The sequence below is a fragment of the Ursus americanus genome, chromosome 19 (genome assembly GCF_024610735.1).
Source record: "Ursus americanus isolate L20-20 chromosome 19, mUrsAme1.1.p, whole genome shotgun sequence".
Taxonomy (NCBI): domain Eukaryota; kingdom Metazoa; phylum Chordata; class Mammalia; order Carnivora; family Ursidae; genus Ursus; species Ursus americanus.
Genome location: NC_142145.1, coordinates 37,136,021 through 37,161,685, shown reverse-complemented (window position 1 = coordinate 37,161,685; position 25,665 = coordinate 37,136,021). Strand labels below are relative to the sequence as shown.

Sequence of the window (25,665 nt, the reverse complement as noted above, 5' to 3'; positions counted from 1 at the left end):
GTACTTCACCCATTACAGAGACTATATGGAGTGATGGCATGAAATTTTGGCTAATTAAGCAATCAGGATCGGGGGGTCTTGATAATTCTAGTGAAATAAAAATGCTTAAATACCTACTCTAATATTTGTATGCATTAAGTGAAGTCAATTAAAAGTATTTGTGTTGACACGTAAATCCTTAAGGGATAATTATTATTAACCATGCATAGTTAAGCTATGCATGGTTAATAATAATTTATCTTGTATTAATGACAGTGGGAAATTAATAAAAGTGAATGCCAACATTCTCAACTAATGTATGTTGTGATGAGCCACTTCTATGGGATTACCCCTTTGAATTGAATTGAATGAATACATATAATTCAATATTTTGTGTTTCACTCTACTTAAGGAGTCTTCTGGCTTAGACACCCCAAATAACTGGAAGAGATAAGCTTGTTGAACACCACTTTGGAATCTCCTACCAAATAATCCTACACTTAACCAAACCTAAAATGGGGCACCTGGGTGGCTCAGTTGGTTGAGCATCTGCCTTCGGCTTGGGTCATGATCCCAGGGTTCTGGGATGGAGTCCCGCATCAGGCTCCTTGCTCAGTAGGGAGCCTGCTCCTCCTTCTGCCTCCCTCCCCCCCTGCTTATGCTCTCTGTCAAATAAATAAATTAAAAAAAAATCCTTCATGGAACAATTTCATTTTACAAATATATTAAAAAATTCTTATGTTGACTAGTTGACCTGTTAAGTATTGCACAATAACTTGTATGTTAAAATGACTACTTGCTGAAAATGAGACTTTTTATCCCCATGTCTACCTCCACAAAACACAATAGAGGAAAGATTTTTTAATTTAATGCTGTTTCAATTAAAAAAAAAACTATGCATATTATTTTATATCTAATTTTAAAAAGTGAGGGCAAAAAATATTCACATACAAAATTTAGTTGTAATTACTATCTGCCCTAGTCATACATTTTCCTCTCTATTCTAGATATGTATTCAAAATGACACATAATCCTCTCCATGCCCCATGACAATGAAGTAATACATTAAAAAAAAAAAAAATCAAAATCTCAAGTGTCAACCGGATGATAGATTTGTTATTTCCAGTGGTATATTCCTGAGTAAATGTATTAAAAAAAGCCCTAACCTAGTATATAAATTTTCATTCATGTTGTTCACTTAACATTTAATTATATTAGGCCTTATATTATTACTTAAGTATTTCAACTTCCCGCAACTTGTCACTTCCATGAATCATAATGATCAGGGAACATGTTATATTTTCCTAATTAACTGATCAGAAATCAGTAATATTTCTGCTTATTACTTTGTATAATGGTACATATGTTATTGAATAAATGAACAAATGAATAAATAAAAAATAAGTTAAAGAGAAAAGCATTTCTTTAGAGCATATTTCTTTATGATTAGTTTGTAAAACTACTTGACTTTGAATTAGTCAACTCTTGTTCTTCTCTATGCATAGCACACGGTGTACAACAAATGGATGTGCATATTGAATACAATACAATCATAGAAAAACCTGTGAAAGTCCCAAATATGCCTGAGAGAAATTAAGAATTTTACATGACAATGATTTTTTTCTTGTAAAGAATAATTAATGGAAAATAAGAAATTTTACCAAAGAAACTCTAAAATATATTACAAGATTAGGAAAACAAATAGAAATGCTAAATGCTGGTAAAATAAAAAACGATGTATGATATCATCTTTTTTGCTCCTGAAAGAGAAAAGTATATATTGTACATTGTATTCTGAAAGAAACATATTAACGTTCAATAGCAATTTTACATCAGCTGCCAAGTGGTTCTGAACCAAATGTCAATGCCAGGACTCTAGGCTCTTACATCTGTTTAGATACCCTTTTCTCTCTATCATCTCTCTTACTGAGTAGGTACTAATAAATTCTAAATAATTCAGTAATGGGAGAAATAGCTTTATTTTCTTCAATCAAACTCTCTTCTACCTCTGCTGTCCTAATTCAGTGTGATCAGGCCTAGCAAGGCCATTTTGATTTTTAAATGACTTATGCACTACAAACTGGCTTCAATATAGTTATTATTCTGAGAAGTAAACAAGAACTTACATGGAGTATTCTGTGATTTTCGATACAAACAGTTTGGGAACCTTTTATCAGATGATAGATTAACATTTGAAAATATTTTCACAGTTAAGATCTATTGAGTGGTTACTAAGTGTCAGAAATGGTTTGTAGAGCTTTACAAGTGACAACTTATAGAATTCTCACAACTTTCTAAATTAGGAGTCAGCACTTGTAGAAGAGGCATCTGAGTACAGGTAACTGAAGTAACTTCCCAGTCACACAGCTACAAGGTGGGGGATCCAGAACTCCAAACGAGGCTCCCTGGTGACGGAACCTTATGCTTGGTACCATCTAGGCAGACTGCCTCTCTATAAAGTCATACTGTTTTAAAGAATATCAAAGGAGGGCACCTGGGTGGCTCAGTGGGTTAAACGTTAGACTCTTGATTTAGGCTCAGGTCATGTGCGTAGAGTCTTGAGATTGGCCCCTGCATGGGGCTCCCCACTGGGTGTAGAGCCTGCTTAAGATTCTCTCTCTCCTTCTCCCTCTGCCCCTCCCCCCCAGCTCTGTCTCTCTCTCTCTCTCAAAAAAAAAAAAGAAAGAAAAAGAAAAAATATCGAAGGTATTTTTACAAGACAATGAAGAAGAATTGATAGTAGATAGATTTATTGCTTTTGTCATTTCATTTAGATCTAAGAACCTATTTGTCCTACATGACATCTCTGAAACCTCTCCCAGCTTCCCCAATGCCACCCCTTCACAGCTAACACATTACAGGCACTGAGCACAAACACCAACAGTCTTGGCTTTGATGGAGCCAAGAAAGGGAAAAAAATGGCTTCAGAAAATTTCTAATACATTTTTGCTCCCGTACATAAAAAACAAAAATTAAAAAAAACACACATTGTAAACATATACACTATTTCTAGGAATAGCAATTAGCTCAAGGTGAAACAATAAAGTTCGAAAACCATTGATATCTGATTTCCACCCATGAATAACCTGATGCCAACATAATCTCATCCATCTGTAAAGCTCAGATGAATGGCAAAGCTCATGTCACCACAAGCACAGAGATACACTGAGTACAACAGAGCCTTCGTTTTCACGTGAGGATTGTCATTCCCTGATCTTGACTCTCAAGGCTTGCTACTTGTTAACCATTGGTATGAAAACAGCATTATTTAGATGGATCCATCCATTTCCTTTGCTTCCAGAGAAAGCCGTTCTCACATGCCACCTAAAGCAACGACTCGTGCTTCAACTGAAGGTTAAACTTATATCAGCTTTAGTAGTGACAGAAAACAAACACTTGTGAGATGCCGGATCTCATTGGCTTTGAACTCAGATTCCCCTCATTTCCTGTACCAGGTAGCATGTGTGCCTGTGAGCGCTGGTCTCACCAGACATTCCTTATTAAATAACAAGGGGATAAATACTTCAGAAAGATGAAAAGGAGAAGGGGAAGAAAACAAACAAGCGAACAAAAACCCCTTGGACCTGACATTATGGAAAAAATAAAAAAGACACTAAGATGAAAAAAAAAAAATAGTGTCATGGTTTACATGTGGGATTTTGATGGAATCTAGGGCTGTGTTTTAATTCAAAACTCACCATCTCAAAACCACTTCTTTTCATCCGCCTGCAGGACTTGAGGTAAGTACGTATACGTTTTCTGGCACGCTCTTGATACTCAGGGAATTGTCGCCTGCATGAGTCAATGATAGCCTGGATCTTTTCTTTGGGCTGCTTAGAGATTGGGACCATTCGGTCCAAGTTTTCATCTACAAACAGCCTGACAAACATCTGTTGGCAAGAGGGAGACAGAGGAGAAGGGTTTGGAGGACTGCTCTCTGCTGTTCCTAGCTTCCTGTCTTGATTATCGATAGGAAAATACTCTTTTCTGCTTTATGCACTGGAGAACTTTGCAATGGAAAGCCAGAAATTTTAAGCAAACACCCTTTAAAGGCTTTCTAAATGGCTGGATAAAAAAAAATAGAGAGAAAAGAGAGAGAGAGGCAGACAGACAGACAGACAGACAGAAAAGTATAGACTATCGTGTAGGGAAAAAAATCAGGAAATAACAGTAGACTGTGACAATTAAGCACCCCATAAAATTCTCCATTAATGATAAATGCAGCTGCTACATTGCTACACTAATCTCTGAAAACAATGGACTCTTTTGTCATGCATAATTAGATAAGCCGGGAAGGCAAGAGAAATAACTGATGACAGGCATACTCTTCGAGGAATAAGCTGAGGCCCCCTCATCCACTAGGTAAACATGCATACTCACACAACACAAATCCAGTTTTCAGCTCACATTTGGCTTTAAAATTCTAAACAAAACACAGCAATTCTGGTGTCTGGTTGGCAAAGAGTGTTTCATGTACTTTTTAAATCCTTCTGTAAATTAAACAGACATGTCTCTAGAATAGCCACATTTACCAACAAGCAACAACATGAAAGTGAAGTGGTCAAAAGTAAGCCCCACGGGGAGGGTGGCCGGACTCACATTAAAAGCTTTCAGCCGCTCGGCCTCCACGCCGTCCGTCTCGTTCACTTTCTCAGAATCGTCGTGGTCATCGTGGTCATCTTCATCCTCATCGCCCCTGTTTAGAGACAGGTCCTCGGCACCTCGGTCTACGCTCTCATTTTTGCCCGAGTCGTAGCTTGAGTAGCTGTGAGCAGGAGACTGGAAAGAAAGGGGCAAACTGTTGCTTTTTCATTCATCGCAGAACATATGAATTCCATTTTTAATTTCAACGGTTTCTCAAATGTCTTGCTGAAAGAAGTTAATCCCAGGGTCGTGGCTATTTTAATTTGAATCAAAATTAATGAGATTAGATGAAAACTCCATCTCCCCAGTCATGCCAGTTACGTTGCAAGTGCTTAAGAGCTGCATGGAACATTGCTATCACTGCAGAAAGTTCTATCAGATTTAGCTTTTGGAGAGCAAAGATAGTTTCCACTCAATATGCATACTTTAAGAAAAAAGAAAGAAAAACCAATCTGTAATCACCTTTGTGACAGAATCATTGAATTACATATTCTTAGAAACAGAAATGATCTCAGACCTTAGTCAATCTAACCGCGTCAGTATTTTTTTAAACTGATAAGGAAACTGAGGGTGGATATAGTTAATTGATTTGTCCAACAAGGACTACACAAAATATTGATACTAGGGGTGCTAATTACAAGACAATGTCTTGAAAATCAGTTTTTAAATTGTCTGGGAGTCTTAGGATCGCATCGAACTTTGGTCTAGAAAAAAGAAACCAGGTTTCTTCCGAATTATGTTAAACTTAATGCTTCCTAATGCTTAATGGAAGATGAATGCCAACCAACACAGTTCTCACGAACCTCAATAATTGTGTTCAAGACCAACCATGGGTCCTGCTGTGCTATCTCCTACTTCTTTGTCTGTGCAGCACCTTTTCCTTTTAGAAAGAGCCTCTGCTCCCCCAGGTGAGAGCGCCAATCCCAGGGCAGCAACCTCCTCTACCCCAGCTGTGCCCCAACTTTACCTCTGGGTAACTGAGATCAAGTTGAATCCAGCAAGGCTAAGTAGAATAGACTCCTAATAACATCATCTGAGATTCTAGATTCAACTGTGCCTGAAATTAGCCCATCAGCTGTTTGATACTGTACTCTTCTACACCCCATCCCCCTTCATTTTTTCTTCACCTAAGTCTGAGTTTTAGTCCTTTGCAATTGAGTCTGGAATGGTACAGAAATCAATCATGGTAAGGCCAGATTAACAGCCCAAATTTCACATATAAGAACTTAGATACATCGGTGACCTCAGTGAAATGGACAATATCTCTGTAAACAGCAGCAGCAACCTCAAATCAAAAAGCTAAAATGCTTTTGAATGCTTTTGAAAGAACCTCACAATGGAAAATTTTAAATCAGCAGTGTTCAAAAATGCCTGTGTGTGATAACATGTGTAGAATTTGTAAGGATCATGCTAATATATTATTACTGCATAATCAGAGAAAGAATAAAACTAGAATAGATCCCTGACATAAAAAATAGAGGTAAAATTTTAAAAAACAACATGTTTTATATTATTGTAATATAATAATATTTTAAGTTAACAAGGTACATTTACCTAATAAAATATAAGGCAAATATTCCATTGGTTTGAAAAAATGCACCATATATGTATTTTTAATGCCAATGTGCAACATCTAAAAAATGTTACAATACACTTATCTGAAGACAAATATGTTGGGCTAAGATATTCTTTCTACATGCCATGTGAAATCCACAATCCAGCCGTCTGCTATAAACAGAACCATTTGGAATGACATCGGATTTATACCTCTAGTCCCACTAGGTAAAGAAGACCCAGTCTTACAGATCTGAGACTATTCAGAATCTAAATCTAAATCATAATCAATTTTTCCTTCTATAATATAAACTGAAATTTGCATAACTCTAAATCCAGTTTCTTAGCTGGAGTGTCATTTCCTGCCTCTCTCACTGTTGAAAATAAAACTAGCTTTCAAGGCCAATCCAAGTAAATTCAATTTCCATCAAGATTCCCTCTTCTATCTCAGTCTACTTTAATGTTTCTCTAAACTGTGAACTCTTAATGTACTATGGCATTTGACACAGAATTAAGCACTATCATTGCTCTCTACTTCTCATGTTAATTTGCATTTTCTTTCGAGCTAGACTGAGATAGGAATCAACACATGACCTCTACTTCTTCTCTCAGAGCAACAAAGAAATGCTCTACAGAAATAGCACTTAAGACTGTTGCAATGTCCCATTTTCTACAAACTATTTGGTCTTAAAAAAATGAGGGAATAAAGCCAACCCACAGATCTGTAGAAAATATTTACAAAAGGCACACCTGGTAAAGGACCGTTAGCCAAAATACACAAACACTAAAAACTAAATGACAAGAAAGTAAACAACCTGATTAAAAGATGGGCCCCAAACTTTAAGAGATACCTCACCAAGGGAGATAAACAGATGGCAAATAGACTATCAAAAGAAGCTCCACATATGTCATCAGGGAAATGCAAATTAAAGCAATTAAGAGATACCACTATACCCTATTAGAATGGCCAAATCTGGACAACAACATCGAATGCTGGCGAGGATGTGGAGCAACCAGAACTCATTCACTGCTGATGGTAATGCAAAATGATACAATCACTTTGGAAGACGATTTGGTTTTTTTCTTACAAAACTAAACATACTCTTATCATATGAACAATTTTGCTCCTTGGTATTTACCCAAAGAGTTAAAAACTTATGTCCACACGAAAAACTGCACAGGGATGTTTATAACAGCTTTATTCCGAATTGCTAAAACGAAAGCAATCAAGATGTGTTTCAATAGGTGAATGGATGTATAAACTGTGGTACCTCCAGAGAATGGAATATTATTTAATACTAAAAAGATATGAGCTAATCGAGACATGAAGGAAGACCCAACACTTGTTACTAAGTGAAAGAAGCCAATCTGAAAAGATTACATATCGTAGGATTTGAGCTATAAAACATTCTGGGAAAAGCAGAACTCTGAACAGTTAAAAGATCATTGGTCGCCAGGAGTTGTGGGGGCTGGGGGATGAATAGGTGGAGCACAGAGGATTTCTAGGGCTCTGAGAATACTCTATATGGTACTATAATGGTAGATACATGTCACTGTAGATTTGTACAAACCCACAGAATGTACAACACCATGACTCCTAATATAAACAATGGACTTTGGGTATTTACAGTTTGTCAATGTAGGTTGGTCAATTATAACAAACGTACCACTCTGGTAAGTGGTGTTGATAATGAGGGAGGCTATTACATGCACAGGGGAGGGGTGTATGGAAATCGCTGCATCTTCTTTTCAATTTTGTTTTGAACTTAAAACTGCTCTAAAAAATAAAGTCCTTTTTTAAAAATGGGGAATATGGGTATTGGGATGATAATATAGAATCAAGCCATAAAAATTACTATAGCCTTTTAACAACCCACATAAAATATGGCAGTTTCGACACCATAAACCTACCTCAATGTATTAAGAACCTTGGATGACCATTCTCTAAGAAGCCTTCATTTCAGGAGCAATTATTTTCATATTCCATGTATAAATTTAAAAAAATCCAATTTAAAAAAAATTTTAAAGGTTTTATTTATTTGACAGAGAGAGAGAGAGAACAAGCAGGGGGAGAGGCAGAGGGAGAGGGAGAAGCAAGCTCCCCACCAAGCAGGGAGCCTGATGTGGAGCTCCATCCCAGGACCACAAGATCATGACCTGAGCTGAAGGCAGATGCTTAACTGACTGAGCCACCCAGGTGCCCCCAAATCAAATCTTAAAAAAAAACCCAAAATTTAAGGAATCACCACTTAGGCCCTATGGAAGATGCAAACTTGCCTATCCTCATAACAGAGGTGTGAGTTCATGGAGCCAAAAGTATATTTTTGCCTTAATTATATATTCCATTTTTTCCTCTTGAGATAACCTGTGGCTCTCCTTAGCAAAGACCTCTTAAAAAATACATTTGCACTTCTATTTTCTCACATTTTTACCACCCTAATAGAACTGCTAGCTCTGGACCTAGGAAACCTCCCTCCCCCCCTCCCCCCCCCCCCCAAAAAAGAGAAGCTTAATCTGTTTGCTTACTCTGTGGTCAGAGCATAGAATGGCTCAGACAGCAAGGCCATAGTGTTTGATAGGAGACACAGCTGAGGCTAGAGGGGCAATTTGTGATATATACAGACAAAGGAAATAAAGACAAAACTTTCATTTCTTTATCATGCCTTAAATAAGGGAAGAATCTCATGAATTTAGTGGCAGGCATCTATGTTTTCATAATAGTCTATATGCAGCCCTGTCACAGCACTGATCATGAAGTAGCTTACATGTCCACCTTCCACACAGCCTAAGAATTATATGACGTTGGGGTTACTCAGAGACCATGCCTTTTCCATCCTTAAAACCTTGCACAATGTCAAGCACATAGGGGGAATAAGGCAATAAATGTTTTCTAAGTGATTGCTTACACGTTAGAGTTGTACAGAAGATAATTTGAATTAATTTTTAAATTGCAATTTAAAAATTTATCTTGCCAGTTCTTTTTTAATTGAGTTATAATTTACAAACAACATTATATTAGTTTTGGGTATATAATAATGATTTGATATTGGGATATATTGCAAAATGATCCAAATAATTCTAGTTAACCTCTGCTACCATATATAATTTAAAATTGTTTGTGATGAGAACTTTTAAGATTTACTTTAACAACTTCAAATAAGCAACACAATATTATTAACTATAGTCACCATGCTGTACATTACATCTCCGTGACTTACTCTATAACTCAAAGTTTGTACCTTTTGACTCCTTTCATCTATTCCCTATGCACCGACCACCATCCAACTCTGGCAACACCAACTTGTTTTCTATATCTCTTTTGGTTGGTGTCTTGTTTTGTTTTTCAAGATTCCACATACAAGTGAGAGCATTTGATATTTGCCTTTCTCTGACTCTCTTAGCAGAATGTCGTCAAGGTCCATCCGTGTTGTCACAAATGGCAAAAGTTCCTTCTTCTTATAGCTGAATAATAATCTATTGCATATATAAACTACATTTTCTTGCTTCACTCCTCCGTTGATGGACACTTAGGTTGCTTCCATGTCTTGAGTATTATAAGTAATAATTCAATGAAAATGGGAATAAGTATACCTTCCCAGTTAGTATTTTCATTTTCTTTAGACAAATACCCAGAAGTAGAATTAGTGGATCATATGAAACTCTTCTGATTTCATTTTACTTTTTAAAGATTTATGTATGTATTTATTTATTCAAGAGAAAGAAAGAGAGAATGCGAGAGCAAGAGAAAGCATGGGGTGGGGGGGGGGGAGCAGAAGGGGAGGGAGAGAAAGAGGGAAAGAATCCCAAGCAGACTCTGTGCCGAGCAGGGAGCCTGACATGAGGCTCAATTTCAGGACCCAGAGACCATGACCTGAGCCAAAACCAAGAGTCAGCACTTAACCAACTGAGCCACCCAGGTGCCCCCATAATGAAACTTCTATTTTTTTTAATGATTTTATTTATTTGACACACAGAGAGAGAGAGAGAGAGAGAGAGAGAGAGAGAGAGAGCGCGCGCGCACACAAGCAGGGGAAACAACAGAGGAAGAGGGAGAAACAAACTCCCCGCTGAGCAGGGAGCCCGATGTGGGGCTCAACCCTGGGATCATGACCTGAGCTGAAGGCAGACTCAACCAACTAACCACCCAGGCGCCCCTATTTTTAATTTTTTGAGGAACATCCGTACTGTTTTCCATAATGGCTACACCAATTTATATTCCCACTGATAGTGCACAAGTGTTCCCTTTTTTCCACATCCTAGCCAACACTTGTTATACCTTCTCTTTTTGATAATAGCTATTCCAACAGGTGTGAGGTGATACCTATTGTAGTTTTGATTTGCATTTCCCTGACAATTAGTGATACTGAGCATCTTTTCAGGTGTCTATTGGCCATATGTATGTCTTCTTTGGAAATATGTCTATTCAGATCCCTTGCCCATTTTTAAATTGGATTGGTTGGTTTTTTGTGTTAAGTTGTAGGAGTTCTTATATATTTTGGATCTTAACCTCTTATTGGATATACCATTTGCAAGTATGTTCTCCTGTTTGTTGGTTTCCTTCACTGCGCAAAAGCTTTTTGTTTAATATAGTCCCATTTGTTTACTTTTGCTTTTGTTGCTTTTGATCTTCATGTCAAATCCAAAAATCATCACCAACACAGACATCAAGGAAATTACCACCTGTATTTTCTTTCAGAGTTTCATGGTTTCAGGTCTTATATTCAAGTCTTTAATCCATTTTAAGTTTGTTTAGGTACATGGTGTTAAGTAGTGGTTTTATCCTTTTGCATGCAGCTGTACAATTTTCCCAACATTGTTTATTGAAGACACTGTCTTTCCCCATGGTCTGTTCTTGGCTTTGTCATAAATTAATTGACCACATATGCTTCTGGTCCCTCTCTTCTGTTCCACTGATCTAGGTGTCTGTTTTTATGCCAATACTATATAGTTTTAATTACTATAGTTTCGTAATACATACTGAAATCGGGGAGCGTGATATCTCCAGCTTTTTCTTTGTCAAGATAGCATTGGCTACTTGGGGTCTTTTGCAGTTCCATACAAATTTTAGGATTATTTGTCCTACTTCTGTGAAAAATGTCATTGGAATTTTCATGTGTCTAGATAAATTATTTGATAAGACTACACTGAATCTCTAGATTACTTTGGGTGGTGATATTATTTCTTCCAATCAGCATGGAATATCTTTCCATTTGTTTGTGTCAGTTTAAATTTCTTTCACCAATGTCTTATACTTTTCAGTGCATAGATCTTTCACCTCATTGGTTAAGCTTTCTCCTAGGTATTTGATTCTTTTGAAATGTAATTTTTAATGAGATAGTTTTATTAACTTCCCTTTCTGATAGTTGTTATTAGTGTATAGAAATAATTTTTTAATTGAAGTAGAGTTGAAGCACATTAGATTTTTGTATGTTGATTTGGTAATTTGTAACTTACTGAATTCAGCCAGCTTTTAAAAATATATTATTCATTACTGAATATATTGGGCAATCTTAGAATCATTAAAAATATCAGCAGTCTAGAAGCAATGGTTTTCAAGAGTGCCTGTTATATCAGCAGTAACTGCATCTCCTGGGAACTTATTATAAATACAAATTATTGGCCCCCATCCAAGACCACCTGAATCAGACACTTTGGAGCTAGACCCAGCAACCATGTTTTCACATGCCCTCCAGGTATTCTAATGCTCTCTCAAGTTTGAAAAACACTAGCCCAGAGCTAACTTCTATTTTATAAGAAATAAGGCAGATAGAGTAACAAGCTAAATGACACCAGAGAAAGCAAAGAGACAAACCCAAAATATGAGACATCATATAGGACCACTGACTTTGGGTCTGCAGTAAGTGACACCAGAAAAATAAGTGACACATTAGGAGAGATTTAAGAGATGTACAGGCATACCTTGTTTTATGGAATTTTACAGATATTGTGGGGTTGGTTTTTTTGGGGGGGTTCAAATTGAAGGTTTGTGTCAACCCTGTGTCAAGCAAATCTAGCAGCACCATTTTTCCAACAGCATTAAGCTCACGTTGTGTCTCTGTGACACACTCGGTAATGCTTACACTATTTCAACCTTTTTCTTCATTATTATAATTGTTATGGTGACTTGTGATCAGTGATCTCTGATGTTACTATTGTAATTGTAATAGTAAACCATGCCCATAAGTTGAGAAAGTGTTTGTGTTCTGACTGCTCCACTCACCGTCAGTTCCCCCATCACTGTCCCTCTCCTCAGCCCTTCCTATTACCTATGATAACAAAATTGAAATCAGGTCAATTAATAATCTTATAATGGCCTCTAAATTGCAAGTGAAAGAGTCACATGTCTCTCACTTCAAACTGAAAGCTAGAAATGATTAAGCTTAGTGAGGAAAGCATATCAAAAGTAGAGACAGGCCAAAAGCAAGGCCTCTTGTGCCACCAAATTGTGAATGCAAAGGAAAAGTTCCTGAAGGAAATTAAAAGTGCTACTCCAGTGAGCATACGAATAATAAGAGAGTGAAACAAGCATATTGCTGATATGGAGATAGTTTCAGTGGTCTGTAGAGATGATCAAACCAGCCACAACATTCTCTTAAGCCAAAGCCTAATCCAGAGCAAGGCCCCTTAACTCTAAATAAAATTTATTTAGACACATGAAAACTTCCAATGGCATTGAAGCTAGCAGAACATGGTTCATGCGGTTTAAGGAAAGAAGCCATCTCCCTAACAGTGCAAGCTGAAGCAGCAAGTGCTGATGCAGAAGCCGCAGCAAATTATCCAGATGGTCGAGCTCAGATAATAAAGGTGGCGCCACTAAATAACACATTTTCAATATAAGAAGTAACAGCCCTATATTGGAAGAAGAAGCTACCTAGGATTTTCATAGCTAGAGAGAAGTCAATGCCTGGCTTCAATACTGCAAAGGACAGGCTGACTCTCTTGTTACAAGTTAATGCAGCTGGTGACTTTAAGTTGAAGCTAATGCTCATTCACCATTAGGAAAATCCTAGGGTCCCTAAAAATTACGCCAAATCCATTCTACCTTTGCTTTATAAATGGAAAAACAAAATCTTGATGACAGCACAATTATTTACAACATGGTTGACTGAAGATTTTAAGCCCAATGTTGAGACCTACTGCTCAGAAAAAACAAAAGATTCCTTTCAAAATATTACTGTTCATGGACAATGCGCCTAGTCACTCCATGTACAATGAGATCAATGGTTTTATGCCTGCTAACACAACATCCATCCTGGAGCCCATAGATCAAGGAGTCATTTTGAATTTCAAGTCTTATTTAAGAAATACATTTCATAAAGTTATCATTTCCATATGTAGCAATTCTTCTGATGGATCTGAGCAAAGTAAATTGAAAACCTTTTGGAAAGGATTCACTATTCCCCTCTGCCCACCCCCCACCCTGCTTGCATGCTCGCTTGCTCTCTCTCTCTCTCAAATAAAGAAATAAATTCTACAAAAAGAAAAAAAGTTGGGGCGCCAGGGTGGCGCAGTCATTAAGCGTCTGCCTTCGGCTCAGGGCGTGATCCTGGTGCTCTGGGATCGAGCCCTACATCAGGCTCCTCCACTAGGAGCCTGCTTCTTCCTCTCCCACTCCCCCTGCTTGTGTTCCCTCTCTCGCTGGCTGTCTCTCTCTGTCAAATAAATAAATAAAATCTTGGAAAAAAAAAAAAAAGAAAGAAAGAAAAAAGTTGATTCCAGGCCTCATAAAGGACTTTGAGGGGTTCCAGACTTCAGTGGAGGAAGTAACTGCAGACATGGTAGAAATAACAAGAGAACTAGAAGTGGAGCCTGAGGATGTGGCTGAATTGCTATAATCTTATGGTAAAACTTGAATGGACAAGGAGTTGCTTCTCATAGATGAGCAAAGAAAGTAGTTTCTTGAGATGGAATCCACTCCTGGTGAAGACGCTGTGAAGACTGTTGACATGACAACAAAGGATTTAGATTATTACAAAAACCCAGTTGATAAAGCACTGCTGGGTTTGAGGATGAAATCCAATTTTGAAAGAAGTTCTGTGGGTCAAATGGTATCAAACAGCACTGCATATGAGATAAATTGTGAAAGGAAGAGTCCATCAATTTGCAAACTTTACTGTTGTCTTATTTTAAGAAATTGCCACATCCACCCCAACCTTCAGCATCCGCCACCCTGATCAGTCAGCAGCCACCAACATCAAGGCAAGACCCTTTACCAGCAAAAAAAAATTATGACTCACTAAAAGCTCAGATGATGGTTAGCATCTTTTAGCAATGAAGTGTTCTTTCATTAAAATATACACACTGTTTTTTAATGCTATTGCACACTTAAGAGACTATGGGATATTGCAAACATAACTTTTATATACACTGGGAAACCAGAAAATTCATTTCACTAGTTTTATTGTGATGTTCACTTTATTGTGATGTTCACTTTGTGGTTTTCTAGAACTGAACCCACAACATGTCTGAGGTTGTGCCTGTAATAAAATTAGATTTGTTGACCTTGCTTGTACCATGGTTCAAATAAACTCAATACAAAATGTCAATTTTGAAAAAAATTTGGGAATATTTGACTATAGATGGGGTATTCCATGATAACAATGAATTCTTATTAATTTTGCTAGATGTAAGACCTAACATTTGGTTAAGTAAATATTTATGTAAGAAACTATTCACATTTGTTAGACACACAAATTAAGGTGTAAGAGATGAAATGATGTGGATATCTGGGATTTGCTTTAAAATACTACTGAAAAAAGGAAAAATGTAAAAAAGTGTGGAAGGTCTTAATCACTGTTGAATTCGGCTGATAGTTATTTGTAGCTCTGTATATTATTTTCTCTATTGTTCAATACATATTAAACTTCCAAAATAAATTTTAAAATTTATGAGATTTATGATTAGTTTGGTGAGTTTCCTCCATTTCAGTTATTTTACATAACAATAATTTATTCATCATTTAAAGAATCATTAATCCATGCTTACAGCAGCATTCTAGGCTCATAGCATAGATCTGATCCAAGTTTTCTGAGGCCTTAAAGTTATAAGATTTGGAGATAGGGCTCGCTTACTTGAAAAGTTAGATACAAAAGAGATTTAATAAGAGAAAAATCACAAATTAGGAGATTCTAAAAAGCTTATAAATGCTATAATCACAAAATACAGAAAAATAATATTTTAAAAATTAAGTAACTCCCTGGCACATCACTATAACACTGTTTTCTTTTCACATTTCTTGGCTGCATGCTCTTTGATTGCTTCTTCTTATGACAATTATTTTGTATTATCATCCATTGAGGATAGAAAAGTGATTCAGTCTTTAGCCTGTTTGATGGAAATGTGTCTTTTACTGTTGATAGTTCAGAAACTTTCCTTTGCTCTTCAAATTAATTATTGCTAATATCATGCAAATTGTTACATTGTTTTCTGTTGAGGAAACCCTTAATCAAGTTCTTTTCATGTCTAACCCATGAATTTTCAGGGCATTTCAAGTTTTCCTATGAAGTGACTGTCTTCATTTAAGTGGCAATTTATGAGATTATATTTTCTTAATATTGGTATATTCTGTCAAATTCAATAAGAAATGTAAATCCTCTCCCAATGTGTTAATATAATTCATTCCTTACCATTAATTGTATTTTTCTTACTCCTAACTACTGCCTTTAGTAAGATCTGAAAATTTTTATTTTATTTATTTCTCAGTGTCAGAACGTCTATTGATGTCCCTTCTCTTTTCTTGTTTTTCATATTCCATTAATATTTTATCTGTGTTTTCTTTCATTTATTAAATATAAAGACAACAAAATGATATAGTCTTCGTATATTTCAAATTAGGTATTTGTAATTTCTCACTTGTTTTGTCAAAAAGATTTCTCCACACGGTAGTTGAAATGTCATATTTCACAAGATATCTCTGTATTATTACTTTCAACTGCATGCAAATCTGCAATTATCCATTTATATAACCATAGATTGGTATTTGTTATTTGGTTTACTGATCGACCATTGTGTAAATGCTTTCCAACGATTGAGATTAATCTTAAACCATTTTTGGATAAATAAATCACAGTTGACATTTCATCTTGACATTGTCCAATAATGAACCAAATTTAAAAATTACTTTGAAAATTCTCATGAAAGTTTAGTTATTTCAGTATCATTACTTTTCATCATAACCTCTGAAAGGTAATCTCTCACTTAATAATTTTAAAAATAAAGCTGCTTTTTTGGCACTTCAAAATAATACCAGTTTTTCAAGCCTGTTCTTCAAGACGTACGTTGGCTAGCACAGTGGTTCTCTCAATTGGCATGCACTAGTATTACCTGAGGACAGCTTAGCAAGGAGGAATATCACAGACAAGCAGTCCCCCTGGAGGAGTAAGGGAATTAATCCCTATATTCGCCATCGCTAGCACTGGGGATCTGCACCAGGATAACAAACCCCCATAAAGTCTGGCTTTGAAAATCAGTGGAGCTTAACTCTGGAAGCTTTAAAAATCAGGAGTGCTTAACTCCAGGAGAACTGGAGGACTATAAGAAACTAAGACTCTGCTACTGTGCTTGCAAAGGGTCAACATGCTATCTCACTCATTCCTAGACACAGCACAGTGGCAGCAGTTTGAAAAGTGCCTGGATTGTACATGAAGATTTGTTGACTAACTTTAGGCATGTGTTAGAAAGATAGGAAATTTTAGGAATTTTCTCCAAGAATGGAAGTACTGGCAGATACCATTTTTCTTGCGTCTTTTAGCCTAACCGGCAGATGCTAGTGGAAGGTAGTTTTGACACTCTCCATCTATTTGGCTAGTACCGCTCACCCTGTGATCTGTGAACCCACCCCACCCAACATGCCCAGCTGGGAAGTACCCCTCCAAAGCAGCTCCTGCCCCACCACACCTGGCAGGCAGCCTCAATGGGGACTGGAGTCCTCCAAAGTCAATACTGTCATTCCACACCCAGCAGGTAGTCCTGGCCAGGACTGAAGCACCTCCGAAGTAATTCCTGACCCAGAAATGGAGGTGAGAGGGCAGGCAGGCCTGACCATCAGCACACCCACAACGGCTGTGGCTTGGTTTCTTACCAAGCTTCACTAGGGGCTAACTCCACCTACCGGCATGCCCACATCAGCTACAGCTGGGCTTCTCAGCCAGCTACACTGGGGCCAGCCCTGCCCAGCAGTGTGTTCACAGTAGTTACAGGTGGTCATTGCAACAAGCCACACTGGGAGTGAGCCCTGCTCATCAGCATAGCCATAACAGGGGGGTGCACACAGCCCACATAAAGGACACCCCTGGAGCACCTGGTTCTGGCGACCAGATGCGATTGCATTATGGGTCCCATAGGATAGCTTCTACATAAGTCCACTACTTTCAAGAACAGGAAATATAGATATAGATGACCTACTTAATACATAAAAACAAACACAGAAAGACAAAATCAGGAGACAGAATACATGTTCCAAACAAAACTATGACAAAACCTTAGAAAAAAATCACTAACTGAAATGGAGATAAGCAGTCTGACTTACAATCGGTTTAAAGTAATGGTCATAAGGATGTTCACCAGACTTAAAAATAGATGAACTAGGTGAAAACATCGGCAAAAAGATAGAAAATATAAAAAAGAACCAATAAGAGCTGAAGATTACAACAAAGGAAATGAAAAATACGCTAGAGGAAGTCAACAGCAGAGGAATAATCAGCAATGTGGAAGATAGGGTAGTGGAAATCACTCAAACTGAACAGCAAAGGAAGGAAGGAAGGAAGGAAGGAAGGAAGGAAGGAAGGAAGGAAGGAAGGAAGGAAGGAAGGAAGGAAAAGAAAGAAAGAGAGAGAGAGAGAGAGAGAGAGAGAGAAAGAAAGAAAGAAAGAAAGAAAGAAAGAAAGAAAGAAAGAAAGAAAGAAAGAAAGAAAGAAAAAAGAAAGAAAGACGGACAGGTTAAGGGGCCTCTGGGACAATATCAGGCATACAAGGCATACTAATATTCACATTATAGGTGTTGCAGAAGGAGAAGAGAGAAAGGAGCAGAAAACCTACATGAAGAAATAATAGCTGAAAACATCCCTAACCTGGGAAAGGCAACAGATGTCCTGGTTCTGTAAGCACACACAGCCCCAAAAAAGATGAACACAAAGATGTCCACACCAAGACACATAATAATTAAAATGTCAAAAACTAGAAATAGAGAATCTTAAAAGCAGTAAGAGAAAAGCAAATAGTTACATAACAAGAGAAACCTTATAAGACTGTTACTGCTGATTTTTCAGCAGAAACTTTACAGGCTAGACAGGAATGGCAGGATAAACTCCTCAAAGTGCTAAAGGAACCACCACCACCACCACCACCACCACCACCACCACCACCAAACAAAAAATAAAATCAAGAATACTCTAAATAGCAGTTATTAAGAATTGAGAGAGACAGAAAAAGAGAGAGAGAAGATTCCCAGACCCCCAGACCGAAAAAAAAAAAAAAAATCATTAAAGCAGCTCATCACCACTAACCAAGACTTAAAAGAAAGATTAAAGAGACTTCTTTCAGTGGAAAAGGCCATAAGTACAAGTTAAATATATATGTATGTATTTTTTAAGTATATATTATATATATAATATATATTATATATTTTTTCATATATACATATGAAAAGAAAATACTTCACTGGTAAAAGCAAATATATAGTAAAGGTAGTAGATTAATCACTTATAAAGCTAGTATAAAGGTTAAAAGACAAAAGTAGTAAAATCAATTATATCTACAAAAATTAGTTAAGGGATACACAAAATAAAAATACGTAAAATACGACATCATATATATAGAATGTAGGAAGGGGAGAGAGTAAGAATGTAGTGTATTTAGAATGTATTTGAACTTAAATAACCATCAACATAATATAGACTGCTATATACATATATTGTTATATATGAACCTACTGCTAACAACATGTTATTATATATGAACCTAACGGTAACCACAAACCAAAACCTATAATAGATACACACACAAAAAAATAAAGATAAAGCAATTCAAGCATAAGACTAAGGAGAGTTATCAAATCACAAGATAAGAAAGCAAGAGAAGATGAAAGGAACAGAGAATTACAAAAACAACCAGAAAACAACTAAGAAAATGACAATAAGTACATACCTATCAACAATTACTTTAAATGTAAGTGGACTAAATGTTTCGATCAACACAGGGTGATGAATAGACCCCCCCCCAAAAAAAAGAGGTAGGGTAGCAATACTTATGTTAAACAAAATAGACTTTAAAACAAGATTGCCATAAGAGGAAAAGAAGGGTATTACATAATTACACAGGGATCAATCTAAAAGGAGAACATAACCTTTTAAGTATCTGTGCACCCATGTAGGAACACCAACTAGAGATATAAAGGGAGAAACTCACATAATACAATAGTGGTAGGGACTTTAACACCCCACTTACATCAATGGATAGATCATCCAAACAGAAAATCAGTAAGACAACAGTTATTTTGAATGACACATTAGACCAGATGGACTTAATAGATTACAGAACATTCTATCCAAAATGAACAGAACATACATTCGTCTCAACTACACATGAAACATTCTCCGGGATAGATCATGTTAGTCCACAAACCAATTATTAATAACTTTTAAAAGACTGAAATCAAATCAAGCATCTTTTTTGCCCAAATGGCATTAAACTAGAAATCAATCACAAGAAAAAAAAAAGATGGAAAAAACAAAAATATATGGAGGCTAAACAGCATGTTACTAAATAACCAATATGTCAATGGAGAAATCAAAGAATAAATATCAAAAAAAAATATCTTGAGACAAAAACAAATGAAAACATAACACAACAAAATCTTTGGGATGCAGCAAAAACAGTCCTAAGAAGTTTTGTTTCTTATGGCCCATCTCAAGAAACAAAAGAAATCTTTAAGAATTCAACCTTACACCTAAAGGAAAAAGGAAAAAACCCAAAGTTAGGAGAAGGAAAAAAATAAGAGAATGAAGCAGAATTAAATGAAATAGAGACTAAAAGAATATAAATTACCAACGGTTCTTTGGAAAGATAAAATGCACAAACCTTTGACCACACTTATTAAGAAAAGACTCAAAATCACAACTGAAAGAGAAGTTACAACCAACACCACAGAAATACAAAGGATTACATAAACTACTTCAAAAAAGTATATGTCAACAAATTATAAAATGTAGAAGAAATAGATAAATTCCTAAAAGCAGTCAATCTTCCTAGACTGGACCAGAAGGAAATAGAAAGTCTAAACAGACTGATTAGAGATTCACTTTTGTTACTAGTAATAGGAAACTCCTAACAAACAAGTCCAGGCCAAGATGGCTTTACAGGTGAATTCTACCAAACATTTAAGGAAGAGTTAATAATGACCTTCCTCAGGTGGGAGGAGCTAAGATGGTGTAGTAGGGGGACCCTAGGTTTGCCTCATCCCTCGAACACAGCTAGATAAATATAAAATCATTCAGAATACCCAAGAAATCGATCTGAGGACTGACAGAACAAACTGCTCAACAAGAGGAGGGGAAGAGACCACATCATGGAAGGTGGGAGGTGCAGAGACATGGTTTGGGGGATAAATGGATCAATCACAGGTACTGTAGAGGAGAGAGAGCCCTGGTTTGGGGGGGGGGAGAGATAAGAGCACACACAGAATTACACAAGGAAAACACTGGAAAATGAGAGAGGCTGACTTTCATGAGTTTTTGCAACCAGCAGGGGTCAAAGACTGTAGTTTTAGAGGTCCAGAGAAGGGCTGGTATAGAGCCCTGAGGGGACTACAGTGATCTGAGGATCACCTAAGACACATAGGGAGAGATGGTTCCGCCTTCGTGGAGAGCATCTGAAAGAGATGGCATTGTCTCTCCAGGGAAAAAGGACCTGGCAGGTGCCATTTCCCACCCCCACCTCTCAGCATAGGTGCAGAGACACCTGCTGAGGGTGGTTAACCTGGACACTGGCTCTTTACTGAGCTTTGCTGCAAAACCCATGATCATGCACTCTGGTATGAGTGCACTTCTGGGTCAAACTTCCATCAGTCCTGATGTGGTAAGACTGTCCTCCAGAAGACCAGCATAGGTCTTACCACACCAGGTCCTTAAAGTTTGGAGTTTTAAAACTCAGCAGGCCTGGCTGGGATAGAGACCAAAGTGCACTGCACTACTCCAGGCAGGCAAGCAACCTGGGCAGACAGTGTAAAGGCAGTAAGTAAAATATGACATCATATGTATAGAATGTAGGAAGGGGAGAGAGTAAGAATGTATATGTGATATGTGATATGAAGGATGTCTGGGACACCAGAGGGAAAATTGTTCACTCTTCTGGAAAGGCTTTCTTGACAGTGGCAAGTGTGAACTCCACTCTCCAGGAACGAAGGACCTGGCTGGTGCCATTTCCTTCCCTTGCCCTCTTCCTGAAGTGTCAGATCCTGGACAATATGTGACTGCTTCTTCATACAACCATTACTTTCAGAAGGAGCAAACCTAACAGGCTTTTCTAACACAGAGAAGAAGACAGAGACCTAGACGAAATGCCAAGATGGAGGAATTCATCCCAAAAGAAAAAAAAACATGAAAAGGTCACAGCCGGGGATCTAATCAAAACATATATAAGTAATATGCCTAATCCAGAATTTAAAGCAACAATCAAAAGGATACTAGCTGGGCTTGAGAAAAGCATAGAAAACACGAGGGAGTCCCTTACCACAGAGATAAAAGAGCTAAAAACTGACCAGACTGAAATGAAAAATCCAATAACTGAGATTCAAAATTGACAAGGATGGAAGAAGAGGAATGAATAAGTGATACAGAAGATAAAATTATGGGGGGAAAATGAGGGTACATAAAAGAGGGAAAGAAAAATCTTGGAATATGAATGTGGACTTAGGGAAATAAGTGACTCCATAAAGCATAATAACATTCATATCATAGGAGTCCCAGAAGAAGAAGAGCGGGTAAAAGGGGTGAAAGGTTTGAGGAAATTATAGCTGAAAACTTTCCTAATCTGGGGAAGGAAACAGACTTCCAAATCCAGGAGGTACAGAGAACTCCCATCAAAATCAACAAAGCAGGCCAACACAAAGACATAAGATAGTTAAATCTGCAAGGCACAGAGAGAAAGAAAAAGTCCTAAAAGCTGAAAGACAAAAGAAGTCCCTAACTTACAAGGGAAGACAAATGAGGTTAGCAGCAGATCTCCCCACAGAAATTTTGCAGGCCAGAAGAGAGTGGCATGATATACTGACAACATGCTGAATGGGGAAAATATGCAGCAAGTCTGCATATTAAGTAAGGCTATCATTCAAAACAGAAAGAAAGACAAAGATTAGTTTCCTAGACAAATACAAACTAAAGGATTCCATGACCACCAAACTAGCCCTGCAAGAAATATTAAAGGAGACACTTGGAGTGGAAAAGAAAGGCCAAAAGCAATAAAGACTAGAAAGGAACAGAGAAAATCACCAAAAACAATCACAAAACAAGTAAAAAAAAAAATGGCACTAAATACATTATCTATCAATAATTACTCTGAATGTAAATGGACTAAATGATCCAATCAAAAGACATAGGGTATCAGAATGGATTTAAAAAAAACAAAGCAAAAAGTGAAAAACAAGATCCATCTATATGCTGCCTCCAAGAGACTCATTTTAGACCAAAAGACATCTGCAGCTTGAAAGTGAGGGGATGAAGAAACATATACCATGCAAATGGACATCAAAAGAAAGTTGGAGCAGCAATGCTTATATCAGGAGAACTAGATTTTTAAACCAAAAACTGTAACAAGAGATGAAAAAGGGCACTATATCATAATAGAGGGGTCTATCCAACAAAATCTATCAATTATAAATATTTATGTCCCCAACTTGGGAGCACCCAAATATATAAAACAATTAATAACAAACATAAAGGAACTCACTGATAATAATACAATAATAGTAGGGGATTTTAACACCCCACTTATATCAATGGACAATCATCTAAGCAGAGAATCAATCAGGAAACAGTGGCTTTGAATGACACACTGGACCAGATGAACTTAACAGATATATTCAGAATATTTCCTCCTAAAGCATAATACACATTCTTTTCAAGTGGACCTGGAACATTTTCCAGAACAGATCACAAGCAGGTCACAAATCAGGCCTTGACAAGTTCAGAAAGATTGAGATCATATCATACATATTTTCTGACCACAGTGCTACAAAACGAAGTCAATCACAAGAAAAAATTTGGAAATACACGAAGATTAAAGAACATCCTACTAAAAAATGAAAGGTCAACCAAGAAACTAAAGAAAAATTAAATAAAAAATACATGAAAACAAATGAAAATGGAAACGCAATGGTCCCAAACCTTTGGGGTACAGCAAAAGCAGTTAGAAGACAGAAGCATATAGCAATACAGGTCTACCTCAAGAAGCAAGAAAAATCTCAAATACACAACCTAACCTTATAGCTAAAAGAGCTAGAAAAAGAACAACAAATGAAGCTGAAAGACAGCATAAGAAGGGAAATAATAAAGATTAGAGCAGAAATAAGTTATATAGAAACAAACAAGAAAAACCCAGTAGAACAGATCAACGAAACCAGGAGCCGGTTCTTTGAAAAAATTAATAAAATCGGTAAATCCCTACACAGACTTATCAACCAGATAAGAGAAAGGATGCAAATACATAAAATCACAGATGAAAGAGGAGAAATCACAACCAAAACTACAGAAATAAAGTCATAAGAGAATATTATGAAAAATTATATGCCAACACATTGGGCAATCTGGAAGAAATGGATAAATTCCTAGACACATATAAAACACCAAAACCAAAACAGGAAGAAATAAAAAACTTGAACAGACTCATAACCAGAAAAGAAATTGAAGGAGTAATAAAAAATCTTCCAACAGCCTCATGGCTCCTGCAGCCCAGCTCCCCCACTCTAGAGCCCAGTGCCACTGGTGCCATGTCTTCCGGGGCCAGCATGAATGCCATGCAGCACCTGATGGAGCAGCTCAAGCTGGAGGCCAACATGGAGAAGATCAAGGTCTTTCAGGCAGCTGCAGAGCTTCAGGAGTATAGCATGCAGAATGTCTGCAGGGATGCCCTGCTGGTAGGTATTCCAGCTAGAAGCAACCGCTTCCAGAAGCCCAGATTCTGTGCTTTATCCTAAAGGCTATACGAAGTTGACTAAGGAATGTTTTAAGCACAAAGTGATGAATAACTGCCTCCAAGTCTCAAGAAAACACTTTTCTCCAACCAAATGACTTTTAGCTATTTTAGACCTCTCCTGTGGCCTGCTCCTATAGCCAAAATTCTATAGAAATTGAGGAGTTTCTACTTAGATAAGGCAACTGGGTGAAGGAGTAGACTTTAAATAATAATGGCCAACTCTTGGTAAAGCACTTTTTCATTTAAGACAAACAAAAATCTTACCCCCAAATACACCTGTTTCATAAGCAAATTACTGGTGTTTCTATATCTGGAATATTTGTTTTATTTACTGGATGTTTACATTTTGGGAAGGAAAACATTTTTGCTTGTTAAAAAATTGAATATGTGTAATTTGTTGTTCCAAAGGTTTTTATAGCATAACAAAACTTGTTCTTTTCTCATGAATTTAGTTTCTAAATGAAGATAAGCAAATATAAAACTGGGGCTTTATTAATCATTAATAGGTTTTAATAATCAAAGGATGTCTACATTTTTCTAAATGAGAAGATTGTTTTATTTGTAACTATAAACATGGAAGCTATTTCTTAGCAAATTTGTTTGGAAAGATTCACGTTGTGTTGTGTATTAGATTGCCCCTTCATGTGTATGAAGCAGATTTGGTCTTTGTCTTAAGTTCCTCTACTTTATAGTTGTGGTTGTACTTAAAAAACAAAACAAAACAAAAACTACATTACTTCATATCTTTGAAAATAAAAAGATTTACTTATTTATTTTAGGAAGAGAGTGTGAGTGCAAGAAGGGGCAGGCAAAGAGGGAGAGAGAAAGAATCTTAAGTAGATTCTGAGCTGAGCACGGACCCTGATGCAGGGCTCACTCTCGCAGCCCTGAGATCATGACCTGAGCTGAAATCAAGAGTCTGACACCTGACTGAGCCACCCAGGCACCCCTATTTCATGTCTTTAAAAAAAATGTTTCAATGAGATCTTCAGAACATGGAAAATGATTAAAAATGAAATAATGTTGAAATACTACAATCTAAATGAATTCTTAATGTTGCAAGTGTTTTACTTTGATGATGTCCCTTTGATTCAATTTTGGACACTTAAAAAAATTTTTTTTTTTACATGGGTGAGTGAGAGCTTGTGAGAGTGGGGTGGGAGAAGCAGAGGGAGAGGGAGAAAAAGGATCTTAAGCAGGCTCCATACTCAGCATGGAGTCAACTTGGGCTCGATCTCATGACCCTGAGATCATGACCCGGCCAAACTCAAGAGTCAGATGCTTAACTGACTGAGCCACCCA

The 25,665-nt window shown here is 37.0% G+C and overlaps 1 protein-coding gene and 1 pseudogene across 2 annotated transcripts in view; one reads left to right on the top strand and one right to left on the bottom strand.

Moving 5' to 3' along the window:
• Positions 1–25,665, bottom strand: part of NOL4 (nucleolar protein 4) — a 301,648-nt gene that overhangs the window by 106,758 nt on the left and 169,225 nt on the right. For both annotated transcript variants that reach the window (XM_045772847.2, XM_045772851.2), the window contains 2 exons: positions 4,579–4,758; positions 3,678–3,869 (listed from right to left, as the gene is read on the bottom strand). In XM_045772847.2, coding sequence (XP_045628803.2) covers positions 3,678–3,869; positions 4,579–4,758 — 372 coding nt within the window. The remainder of the gene's footprint in view (positions 1–3,677; positions 3,870–4,578; positions 4,759–25,665) is intronic.
• LOC123776695 (guanine nucleotide-binding protein G(I)/G(S)/G(O) subunit gamma-10 pseudogene) lies at positions 24,158–24,786 on the top strand (annotated as a pseudogene).